The sequence below is a fragment of the Leptosomus discolor genome, chromosome 1, assembly GCF_034619465.1.
Source record: "Leptosomus discolor isolate bLepDis1 chromosome 1, bLepDis1.hap2, whole genome shotgun sequence".
Classification (NCBI taxonomy): domain Eukaryota; kingdom Metazoa; phylum Chordata; class Aves; order Leptosomiformes; family Leptosomidae; genus Leptosomus; species Leptosomus discolor.
The window spans coordinates 174,739,588-174,752,159 of NC_141391.1; the positions used below are offsets into that span (position 1 = coordinate 174,739,588).

Genomic DNA, 12,572 nt, shown 5'->3' on the forward strand with positions numbered 1-12,572 from the left:
TCAGTAAAGGCCTTGCTGTGCATAAATCACATAATGAAGGGAATGTAAGCATGAAATATTATAGTTTGCAATTACCCTGTAGAGTTTGAGACTGTACTAATCTAAACTACACATAATTTAGAGAGAAAAGTGGCAAAATAGTACTCTCCAAACTGATAAAGGATTTGACTGTGTGGATATGTTGCTGAGATTGTAGTGGCATAGTACAAAACAGCTGCAGTGTGAGTACAAAAGGCAGCTGAGAAAAAAAAAGAGAATTTCTCTTAACTGCATACATTCTAACTGCCAAAGGAAAGAAACAGCATGTTTCTTATGTTACATTTGCACTACATTTGCTTCAATGATACACTGTATACATCAGTGCTATATTGTCATCATATGTTATAACTTCAATGTAAAAATTGCCCTGATTTATTTCAAAATAGTTGTGGAACTGTTGTACGTTAACATTAGGGACTAAAAATAAATATGATTACATGATGACAAATACCAGTGTTTGTCATTAGTATAGCTGCAAAGACTGACATTTCATTTTGATTAACTATATCATTCAACATAGTATGGTAGCACAGAGGTTAAGAGAAAAGAACGGAAAACACACCATGTTGCTTCAATAATACAAAAACTTACTGGATGACAAATATCTCCTTGCGTCTAAAGAAAAATGAAGAGTATCTGGAAGTAAAATCCATTAACACTTTAGTATATAAACAAAATTAGTACTATTCTTATTCAGCTAACAGTTTGGAAACAAGCCATTTTGAAGATCATCAAGATCGTTTATACGAGTCACAGTTATCACAGTGCATTGGCAATGGTCCTATCTTCAGAGAATGTTTTCCGCTATTAGCAGGTACTAAACAATGCTGTCTGAATGACATGTGCCCCACACAGAACATACCACATCCATTATGTTGATGATTTCCACGTGATTCATAGTATGTTTTCTCATCTGTTACAAGCAGCCGTTCCTGTGTGCACTATTTTGAACAGGTTTGTACATGCAATCAACTTACTCTGTACCACACACATAGACATATACACACTCAAACCAAACAGGTCAATGGCTACAACCTTTCATCTTCCAGCTACTCCTAGTCTGCAGCAGTAGGATGCCTGACTGCTAGGGTAAGACTATTTTAGGCTTCTCATCTTTAAGGAGACTGCCTACCACAGTGTTTCATCTGTGACACAGCAGGGAAAATACGAGCAGGTAAAGAATGTTCACCAAACATTTCTAACTCAGTTGGATGTCATATATTACTGAGAATCATCATTATATTTATTCAGTGAATAATATCCATATTTCTGCCAGTCAGATAAATAACTGTGACAAGATCCTTTGTCAGACAGAAAATAGGAATAGCCTGGAATTGCTGCATACCCCTTAAAGGAGTAGATGTCAGGATAGTCAGCGTGCTGAGCTCCACGGAAACCCAGATGTTATGCAAATCCCTTTGTGACAAAAAACCCCAACAAACGCAATATTTTCTAAATGTCAATTAAACAATGACATGAATTAGTTGATTGGGACTTCTGGGAGTTTGACTCTTTCAGAATGCTTATGTAGGTTTGCAGTTTACACAAAACACTGTGCCTTCAAAAAAACCTCAGAAATTCTGCATGTTTAAAAATAAGTAGCCTTTTTCTTGCTAAGACAATTAAACAGTGATTTGCACTTAGATCTTTATCTTGTTGTAAAAAGAGCTGAAGATTAAGTGATTTTCTAAAAGCTAGTGAGAAGTGTCTTGAGGATGGAGGTCATTCTTTGAAAGAGGATCTCAGTGACCTGTGTAAATAAGAACGCCACAAACACTTCCAAACAAGCAAAGGTCAGAAAGGGGTCATGGCTACAGCCCCTTTGGACTACTGTTTTGCCCAAGGAGTACGCTTACCGTGTAAATCTCTCATCCTTTAGCTCCAGGTCTGCCACTGTGATCAACTGATCCAGTTTGAACTTAGTGTCAATAATTTCAGCATCTCGTGGGGAGTATGTGCCTCCCTCTTTTTGCTTTTGCCGAATTCTAAACAGAAAATAATAGTGAAAAATAAACATGCAAAAGATTTAAGGACACATATGTCAATACTTTGGTTAGACAGACGGAAACTGAAAAATGGTTGCTGGGAATCCTTCCTTGACCTTTATGCTGCTCTCCCTTACAACAGTGTAATTTAGTCAAATCCAGCAAGTTACATTGTCTAAAATTCATATGGAAAGAATCTAGCCTATATGTTCTCTTAGTTTTCCTACATAAATTCTTTGGCAATTCCCGAATGATGCAGCTGAGGAAGAACAGAACTTCTGATGAATGAGCAAATTGACATCATGTATGCAGTACCCAGTTTGCTTCTTCACATGAACACTTTGTCCACAACTTTAATCAGAAATCAATTTCTCTTTCACATGTGAGACTTTAATGTATTTAACTGATAAATTTATTAGTAAGATAGAAAACAGAATTCGGAGTATTTACTTCACATCAAGCTGTCAGTAGGGTTAGCCATCATGTTAACTTCAGCCAGCTGACACTCTGATCTGTATCAAGTCAACAGAGAAGTGGCTCTGAAAGGGTAAGACAGGCTACTGCTCTGATTTACCCTCTGGAGAAGTTGGGTTTTCTGCTTCAGCTATGAAGGTTACTCTCACTAGGCTAAAGCCTTTGTGAGTCCCTCCCTAAGTTTCTACACAAAAGACAAAAAAAAAAAAAAAAAAAAAGGGCAGTATGTTTTGAAATGACAGATTGGACGCATTTATAGGACTATTTCAACTCTTTTTAAAAACATTTTTGCGTGCTTACAAACACGGTATGGCAAGGATACATTAATCTCACCTTGCAAAAGCATATACTGCAGCCACCAAAAGAACAACTGAAAGTATACACAAAGTAACAGCAAGGATTACTTCTACAGATCTTCCTGACAGTCCTTCACCTGTAACAGAAAGTAGAAATCTATTATTTCACAGATTCATTACAATTTTTACATTTCTGACAGGGTCAAATCAGGGAGCGATAAGACACATTTTTCTCTCTGTACAACTGCATCCATTTTGTGTCAGTCAAAGAGCTGCTCAGGAAAGAAAAATATAACAAAACCAAAACCAATTTCTGTAAAGGTTCCTAAGCATTGCTGATCTATGTAATACATAACGCTAATAGTATATCTCTACAGCTATATTCTCTACAGCTATATGTGCAGCCACACCCTGGTGCTTTTCAGTTTTACCTGCTAAACAGGTTAAAGGTAGGTCTACACTGTAGTAATATCAGTCTGAACACTAGCCTGAAGTGAGCTCCTGCTTCAGTCTCTGTGCAGCCAAGAACAGACACGTTGCTCACAGCTAGGAGTAATCAGACTCCAGGGGTGGAAAAGGAAAAGCTACAACTCTAAAGCTATGAGCCTTGCAGATATCACAGGCACAAAATAAAAGATGCTTTTTTGGAGCTACTCTCCTCAGGGTGCTGAAGGAACCCACCTTGTAATCAGATCCAAACTTTCTGGATTAATCATCTGCCTCACTGACTATTAACTCATACTCTTTATTTATGTGGGAATGGGTGATATTGTTAGGAATAACCACCAGCAGGTCAAAAGTAATCATAAAGGCCTCTATGTCAAAAAGGTAAAGGTTCTGGTAGTCTGATCAGTCCTTACAGGTGAGAATGCAGGCTTATTCAGAGACCGATTAACAATTTAGATCGGTAGCTTCTAGTCCTCTTTTTGAACCTCTTTGGTGCTAAATTTCTAAGAGTCATTTAATTTCCCACCCTTCCTGGTAATCCTGTCCCTATTTCAAAAATCCGAGCCTCTTTTTTCCTTAGGCACACAGTGAAAATAAGAAAAGCAAGGGTTTACTACTGCTGGTATTGTTCACCTATGCTGACACTCACCTCCACTTGCTGATCCACTGTAGAAATCTTAGGTCCTGTCCAACCTCCAGGAAGGACAGAAAAAGGTACTGCTTCCTGCCATATGAAACAGACTTCCTGCTCAAAGGCCAATATCCTCCTAAGGACACACTGGGAAACACTGAAGTCCTGGATTTGTTTCTCTCAAAGGGCTCAGATTTTTTTATTAGATAGTACATTGCAGATAATTTGGGCCACATGTACATTGGAGAACATGATTACAATTCAAAATGACCCTGATTTAGCTGAAGAAATTGTCTTAAAACAGCAGGATGCACTTTTGTAGGATCAAGTGCATGGTTCTACACAGGCAGGAATAATCAGCTACAATAATACAGCATAGTGAACAGTAGGTTAGGTAGAAATTTATCAGAAGAAAGTGTGAGATTATTGTAGACCAAAACCAACATGAATAAGCAATATCATGCCTGTATGAAATGACAGACAACAGAATTAAGTATAGTTTACAAAACACCTGGAATAATTCTTCCACTGCATTAGTAAAATTTCAGATGCAATACTGGACACTACAATGTAAGATCAATTTAGGCCAGGGAAAGACAAGAGAAAAGAAAAGCAAGTATATATAAAAAAAAGTTACAAGAAGAAAAGGAATGAAAAAGTCCCTGTATTTACTTATCCCTGTGATAAGGCACAAATGTTAGTAATGTGGAAGAAGAACAGACGAATCTTCAGAGGAACATTTACAACAGTTCCATCTAATTTACACTAAACAGTGAAGTCAATGTTAAACGCTATGGTTAACATCAGTCCAAACATTGCTGATGTTATTAAACAAAACAGTGCTGGCAGGATACCCACCAACAATAAAAAAATACATTTTCTCCTTTGCAACAGGGAAGGATTACATACGTCTGTAGAGATGATCATGGGGCAAGGGAAAGGAGACAAAACAGAAGACAACATGTATAACTGAGGCATTGCAACTCAACACATGATGATAACAAACTGCAATAATAGAATATCATAAGGTAGGTTTCTATGCAAAAGGCAGTGTCAGGAAACACCATTTTTGATTATTTCCTGTCTCATCAGCTTTGTATTTCACATGGAAAAAGTCTACATTTACACAAGGACTACCAGCTGCCCTACAATGATTTGCTGAACTAGCTATCAGAGTTTATGAGAAGGTTATAAGCTGCCTTGATGTATTAGAAGTTTAAACAGTATTTGTCACCACAACTTAATTATCTCATGGAAGAATCCTGACCTTTCATTGTAGTGTGGATGTTACTTTTGCAATGTCACTCATGGGTTATGAGGAAGAAATGCCACTTCTCCAGCTCAAGAGGAGTTGTGGTACTCCAAGTATAGTTGAGTGGGAGCACCATATTAAAATGTATCCTTTACCACAAATAAAAAATCATTATTGCAGCTATGTATTCCAATAGTTTCTGCTTCAGTGTTCCTCCCTAGCAAAATTCCTCTTCTTTAACAAGTTGATGTCTGTCACAGAGAACTCATTCCTAAGTTTTCCATTTTTTTTACTGATTCAAACATATTTAACATGCACAATGAAATTGCACAGATACAAGGTTAGCTTTCTGGTTTTCCAGATCAAGGTCTATCTATTCCATAAGAAGACTTAGAAACCAAAATAATGTAGGGTTCTTTGAACTGTCATGAATAACTCTGCCAAAATTCAGACTAGTGTTTTTATCTTCTAAAATTAAAGTGTAATGTTAGAAAAACAGAAATTTTCAGTGATTATAAAATAAGATAATTGATCTAAAATTAAATTGCAATTCTGATTTCAGGCAGCCTACATTTCTTCTGGAAAGATGCTCTTGTTACAAGTGGAATAGAATTGGTCACAGAGATACCTAACAGCTACTGATCTTCCTCGTATGTTTTCTGGGTTATGCTTCTAGAGCAAGTCTCAGGTTCATATAACCAAGCACATTCTATAAGGAAACATGTGGGCAATGTTCCTCAGGTTATGTGTCTTGAGAACATGTGTATGAAAAAAATCCAACTTCCTTTCTTCACTGAATATGACTGGTAATGGCATTGCCAGTGCTGTATCTTTGAGGCCACTCAACTGTAGTACCTGCCATCACTTGTGATACATCAATTTGATGTTGATTTCACAACACTTGCAAGAAAACATAGAAGGAACTTTTAATTATCTGTTCCACTTAAGTTTTGTTTCTTGTTGGATAGGCTCTGAAATTTAAAATTTAAGGCCAGACAAGAGTTTCCTGTAGTGCCCGTTTTAAAAGCAGCGCCTGATGTTAAACTTTAGCACAGAAGGCACCGGATGGGTATGAGCAGCTGTGTATATCTGAGGAATTTATCAGGTCTGGGTTTTTTCTTTTTCTATTACATTTTATTCAGCATACAAACAGATCTTGGTTCTTTATGATCTATACCAAAGGAGAATGTGTCACAAGTTTTCAGTATCAATACAGAAGCGAATGAATTACACCATCTGCCTGCCACTAAAGCATAATTTCTTTAAACACTGCAGACTTTTCTGTTAGAAAAGAGAAAGTTGCACAGAGGACTGGATACAGTTGGACTCATTTCCAGTAGAGTTGTTTTCCCTGATTGGACACACTGTCTTTCCCGTACTGGGCAAAGTGTTTGCTTCATTGGCTTAGAACTTTTAAACTCAGAACATATAAAGACAATTTTTGTGTTGCACTTTCCAAAACATTCAGGGCTAGAGAAACAGTGCCAGATCCCTTCAGAATATTCAGGTAGTGAATCGGCATTTCAGGATCTTCAGTGTCAGATCATGTAACAAATTTCTAACGTGGATTAGATGAATAAGGAAGCTCATATCACAGAAGATGAATGCCATATGAAAAATATGTGCCCACTAAAATTCTTCTGGGTACTCATCCAGTTGTCTTGGGATCCCTTTTCAGAAAGTCAGGGCTAATGCTTAGCTAAGTAAGTTTTGACTTACCAATATATTAAAAGGACTTACAGATCTTATTGCAATCTGCTACAAGAGTCTTCATTCCCAATTTTGGGGGTAAATCAACACTGCCATGGAGGAATTTGTGCTGGATTTGAGACCCCATAACAGCTAGCCTATTGGCCAGTGACATTAGAATCGGATGGTTTATATTAGACAACATAATATGGAGCCTTGTCTGTATCTACAGGATGAAGGGCTAAAGGGTCATGTCCTCAGATGAGCTGCCACTAGAAGGAATGATCTGCAGACAAAATGCTTCCTACATTATGTTCACTGGAATAGAATCATAGAACCACAGAATTGTTTAAGTTGGAAAAGACCTTTAAGATCATTGAGTCCAACCATTAACCTAGCATTGCCAAGTCCACCACTAAACCATGTCCCTAAGCACCACATCTACGCATCTTTTAAGTACTTCCAGGACGGTGACTCCACCACTTCCCTGGGCAGCCTGTTCCAGTGCTTGACAACCCTTCCGGTGAAAAATTTTTTCCTAATGTCCAATCTAAACCTCCGCTGGCACAGCTTGAGGCCATTTTCTCTTGTCCTATCACTTGTAACTTGGGAGAAGAGACCAACCCCCACCTCACCTCCCTACAACCTCCTTTGGCGCAGTTGTAGAGATCGATAAGGTCTCCCCGCAGCCTCCTCTTCTCCAGGCTAAACAATTCCACTTCCCTCAGCCACTCCTCATAAGACCTGTTCTCCAGACCCTTCATCAGCTTCGCTGCCCTTTTCTGGACACGCTCCAGCACCTCAATGTCTTTCTTGTAGTGAGGTGCCCAAAACTGCACACAGCATTCAAGGTTCGGCCTCACCAGTGCTGAGTACAGGGGCACGATCACTTCCCTGGTCCTGCTGGCCACACTATTTCTGATACAGGCCAGGATGCTGTTGGCCTTCTTGGCCACCTGGGCACACTGCTGGCTCATATTCAGCCGGCTGTTGCCCAACACCCCCAGGTCCTTTTCTGCCGGCCAGCTTTCCAGCCACTCATCCCCAAGCCTGTAGCGCTGCATGGGGTTGTTGTGACTAAAGTGCAGGTCCCAGCACTTGGCCTTGTTCAACATCATACAGCTGACCTCAGCCCATCGATCCAGCCTGTCCAGGTCCCTCTGCAGAGCCTTCCTACCTTTGAGCAGATCAACACTCCCAACCCAACTTCATGTCATCTACAAACTTACTGAGGGTGCACTTGATCCTCTTGTCCATATCATTGATAATGATATTAAACAGAACTGGCCCCAGTACTGAGCCCTGGGGAACACCATCTGTGACCGGCTGCCAACTGCATTGAACTCCATTCACCACAACTCTTTGAGCCCAGCCATCCAGCCAGTTTTTGACCCAACAAAGAGCACACAATACTAGCTCTACATTCAACACAGAGGGAAACTGCACAAACAGCATAGCTTTTGCCAGTTCACCAAGCAAGATGAGCTATCCTGGCAAAACGGTATTTTTATTGGTATAATTGAATCTCTGCTAATGAACTTTGTTGAAACTGCTTCTTCATTTAACAGTCCAGGCTGATGTAAGAACTCTTGACAACCTCAAAAGGACATACAAGGGAATGGATATATTTCCTCAGCCATTCTGATTAAGCTAGGTCCAACAAATATAGAGATTATTTACTTCAGAGAAAGCATTACTAAAAGTAAGTACTAAAAAGAAACAGGGAATTGACTAGATTCTTTGGAAATAGAGAAATACTTTAGTAAATGACTCCTTACCTAATGTTTTGACAGGGTCAGAATAGTCAGAATCTGTAAACTGTCCTTTAACATTAGTTGCTCTGAACTTAAATCTGTGAAATAAACCCAAGAAAACTAATGAAATAAAAGTTTCTGCGCATTTTCTTAAATATTATTTCACTTTGAAACTAAAATCTATTTTTCAGTTTTAGTATAATATAAGCTGGAATCATTAGTCACCCGCTAAAGTGACGTTAAGACAGATATCAAGTACTTAGTGTCAACATTTTAAATGTATAATCAAACTATATGAATTACTTACCTTGAATTTGGACTTATTTAATTTAAGAACTCAGTAAGAATCTTTTGTACCTGAAACATTTTAAAACTATTTGTCTCTCATATTTATGCTCAGCCAAAAAATTAGAGACATATGAAGATCATTTCACTCTCCACCTCTTCATAATTGAACCACATTTTGTATATTTGTATAAATGTATATTTCACTTAAATCTTTCTCTTGGACAAACATAGAGATAAATGTACTTACAGGTACTGCTTTCTTGGTTTTAGTGGGCCATTACATATTTTGTCTTGACTGCCTGGTATCATACATGTAGTATCAGCACCTATGACATATATCTCTTCTCTGCCACTCAGATCTTCTTTTTCTTCTGTACATGGTGGGTTAGGAAAGCCTTCATTTGTAAAATATGGCCTCGGTCTGTTGAAGTATGCATCATACCACTTAGTAACGTTCCCATCATGCTGAGCTATTGTCAAGAAAAAGAAAATCAGATATAATTTACATTCTAACCGGACTGTAATAAAAGAAGTTAAATATGAAATCAATTTTTTAAGAGCCATCTCTATTTTGTAAACTCAGAATAAGTCAACTGAATCACATCTAGAAAACTTCATGGGCAGTCTCGCACATGAGCTTTGCCTGTAGAGGACAGCACTTGTGCAAGACACTTGACTTTGAAACTGAGCATGGCTAGCAAAGACAGTAGAAAGTGTTTACTCTAAAGACAGTAAAGACTGTTTCATAAATGAAATTAATAGATTTTCATAAGTGGAAAGGAGCCAGCAACCCAGGAGAAAAATCTTCAAATGTTGCTTATCCTGGTATTTGCATACTTATCAGTTCAACAGAATCTTCACAGCAATAGCCACGAAGAAAATGTCTGTAGTATTAGTGCTAAAATGCAAGATCCAGAAAAAGGCGAGAGACTTAATGTGAATGTAGTTAATGTGAACGCTTTACTTGTATACTTTGAAAGCAAGTAAAACAAGGGAATTAAATGCCTGGAATTTGTCCTTCTTAGGTAAAGTAAGCCTGACCATATGATGTTCTATCATGAAACTCCCACTCAGACTCGTAGGCAATTACTCAAAAGAGTATCATGGCACTGTTCATATAAGTAAATGTTCATCAGTCTGTACAAGGGAATACACATTCTGACCCACAGTCTACAGAAGGGATTTATATAAATCCCTCTGCCCCCGTTATGAAATGGAAATATCAACTGCACATGACTGCAAGCTTTTACAGGCAACACTAATAGCAAGAGAAGAATAACCTTGCAAAAAAAAGTTTCAGATTTATTTAACTTTTACAAATGACAAGTGTATTTTTTGTTCAAGGGAATAGGAAATAAATAAATATAATGATAACAATAGGGCCAGAATAATATCGGTCACTTCAAAGAGTATGGATGATTTCATTGACAGGTGTTCCCAAAATCCAGTACTCAGCCCACAGGTATTGTGAAAGATACTTTGCTCTTAGTACTAGTTGCCACAGCTAAAGTGACTTTGTTAGCTGTTCTCTAACATGAAGTTACTGAGATGCAAGAAAAGAAATAAAAAAGGCAAACAGCCAGAAAATAAAGTGTGGTCCAGAGTACAAAATAACCTGAAAACAATTTTCAAGAGAACTTATAAAATTCTACCTCCAGCTTCCACAACAAGAACTTGTATCTTCTTGATAGGGCCATGATCATCACTGTAATAACATATCGGCATTCTGATCGTAATTGTTGTAGCTGTGACGAGTAACGCCCCATTGGTATCATAAACTGGTGCTGGTTTCTTTTTAGGCCGTGGTGGTTCTGTTTTTAAACAAATATAAACCACAGAGTTTTGTTTTAAAATATTTTCACTACAAGGACCCTGTTCAGGCACGTAGCTGTGTTATGCAAGACAAATCTTTGACATATTTTCAGGGACAACTTAATGTTCTACTTAATGCCTTAAGCCTTTAAAAACTGTATTCTGATAAATGCCTCTGCAGATCAGTTTTCAATTGAAAGAGAAAACAATAAAGAGACTGAGACTTCATTTTTCAATGAATTTCAATCAATGACCGTATTTATTTCCACAGTTGTGATACTGTATACTTAGCTATACCTCTGTGATATTCTTCTAAGCTGTTCACTGACAGTAACTAAAATACTGAAGTCAATGTGACTACCTCACTAAGTCTGCACATGGTTTACAGTATCATTCAGATACAAACAGCAAATGACCAGTGATGCGCAGCAAAATTGAGCACTGCAATTCAAGGCCATCGGTCATATGTTCTTGTTCCTACATTATGCAGCCTCTAAAAGACAAAAGCACACAGTTGTGTACTCACAGGCAGAACAGCATTTTCTTCAGCATTAATACAGATTTCAGAGAAAGGGTACTTTATGAGACATACCTTTGATATCCATGGTTATTTTCAATTGAATTTTTGGCCCTGCACCAGCACCATTAATTGCATACACCTTAAAAAAACAAACACTTGTTTTAATGAGTATTTGAAAGAGCTTCAAATTGACCAAATCTGGATGTATTTGAAGCAACAATGAATGCTGAAACACTCCTTTTGTCATTCATACTTTGCTAGAACTTACTTCATATTTCTTTACAATCCTAAGTGCAGTGACACTTCATCGCTTATAATGCAGCTCTTACAAAAAAGCAGAATAACAAGCCCACTTAAACAGCTATGTTGCCACCTTTTATGTCCTACTCTCTAATTATTTGAAAGGACTTCCTGTGCATACTTCTAGCAAGCTCCCCTTGCAGAACTGGACCTTGCATCTGAGCCAAATGAGCAATGCAAGTAGTGGAAATAAGACAGAGATTTAGTCTTGCACTTGTGGTGATGCATCACAGGCTGCTTTGCTAGCACATGAACTGGTGGTCCAGAGCACGAAGCTCCCTCCTCATTGCTCCCTCTATTCCTCAGGCTTGTCTCTCTTCACACCCCAGCTAACATTCTCAGCATGAAAAATCTCATTATCAGCCTAGGCTTGTGTTCCCTATTCAGACTAATCTCTCACTTATATCAAAGAAAAAATCCAAAGAAAAACTATCAGTTCTTACGCTGACATTATAGGTATGTCCTCCTTTTAGTCCTTCTATCATGGCAGTGACTGACTGATCTGTTTTATCAATGACACTAAGGTTATGGATCCGGATGGCAGCAGGGTCATCTTCATTGTAAACCATAGCTTGATACACCTGAATATTTCCATTTGGTTCAGATGGCGGCAAAAATGTTACTTGGAACTTTGTTACTTCATCCGGTATCTTCTGAAACGTTATGTTGTTAGGTGGGTCTTCAGGCACTGAAAGAAATATTTCAATGATCCACTTAATCAGTTTACTGATATTACTATTAGAGTAAAACCTGAAAAATTACAAATTATATTTTTGCATATCAGTATTACTTCACTGGTATTTTCTGTTTTTATTTAAAACATCTCAAACATCATTGCATATGTAAATATTTATAAAGACAACAAAAAGTTAAATATTTAGTGAAATTGTATTCTTAATGATAGTATTTGAGGCCACAAATATTGAAAGGAATGATTAGATAACCTTCTCTACTTAGAAAATTTTCTTCTGATTTTCTACTCAGAAAGCCTGAAGGCCTCATTATACCTTGAAATACATCTGGGGTAAACAAATCCTTGCATGGGTTGACAAGCAAGAAGCAAGTGTTAGTCTTGAGTATCCCTT

At 37.9% G+C, this 12,572-nt stretch overlaps 1 protein-coding gene across 1 annotated transcript in view; it reads right to left on the bottom strand.

Annotated features, from left to right (window-relative positions):
• The window catches only part of PTPRQ (protein tyrosine phosphatase receptor type Q), a 139,801-nt gene that overhangs the window by 25,030 nt on the left and 102,199 nt on the right, over nucleotides 1–12,572 (bottom strand). The window contains exons 46-52 of the mRNA XM_086471434.1: nucleotides 11,931–12,175; nucleotides 11,260–11,326; nucleotides 10,508–10,666; nucleotides 9,103–9,325; nucleotides 8,592–8,665; nucleotides 2,832–2,931; nucleotides 1,896–2,024 (exon numbers count right to left, since the gene is read on the bottom strand). Coding sequence (XP_086327560.1) covers nucleotides 1,896–2,024; nucleotides 2,832–2,931; nucleotides 8,592–8,665; nucleotides 9,103–9,325; nucleotides 10,508–10,666; nucleotides 11,260–11,326; nucleotides 11,931–12,175 — 997 coding nt within the window. The remainder of the gene's footprint in view (nucleotides 1–1,895; nucleotides 2,025–2,831; nucleotides 2,932–8,591; nucleotides 8,666–9,102; nucleotides 9,326–10,507; nucleotides 10,667–11,259; nucleotides 11,327–11,930; nucleotides 12,176–12,572) is intronic.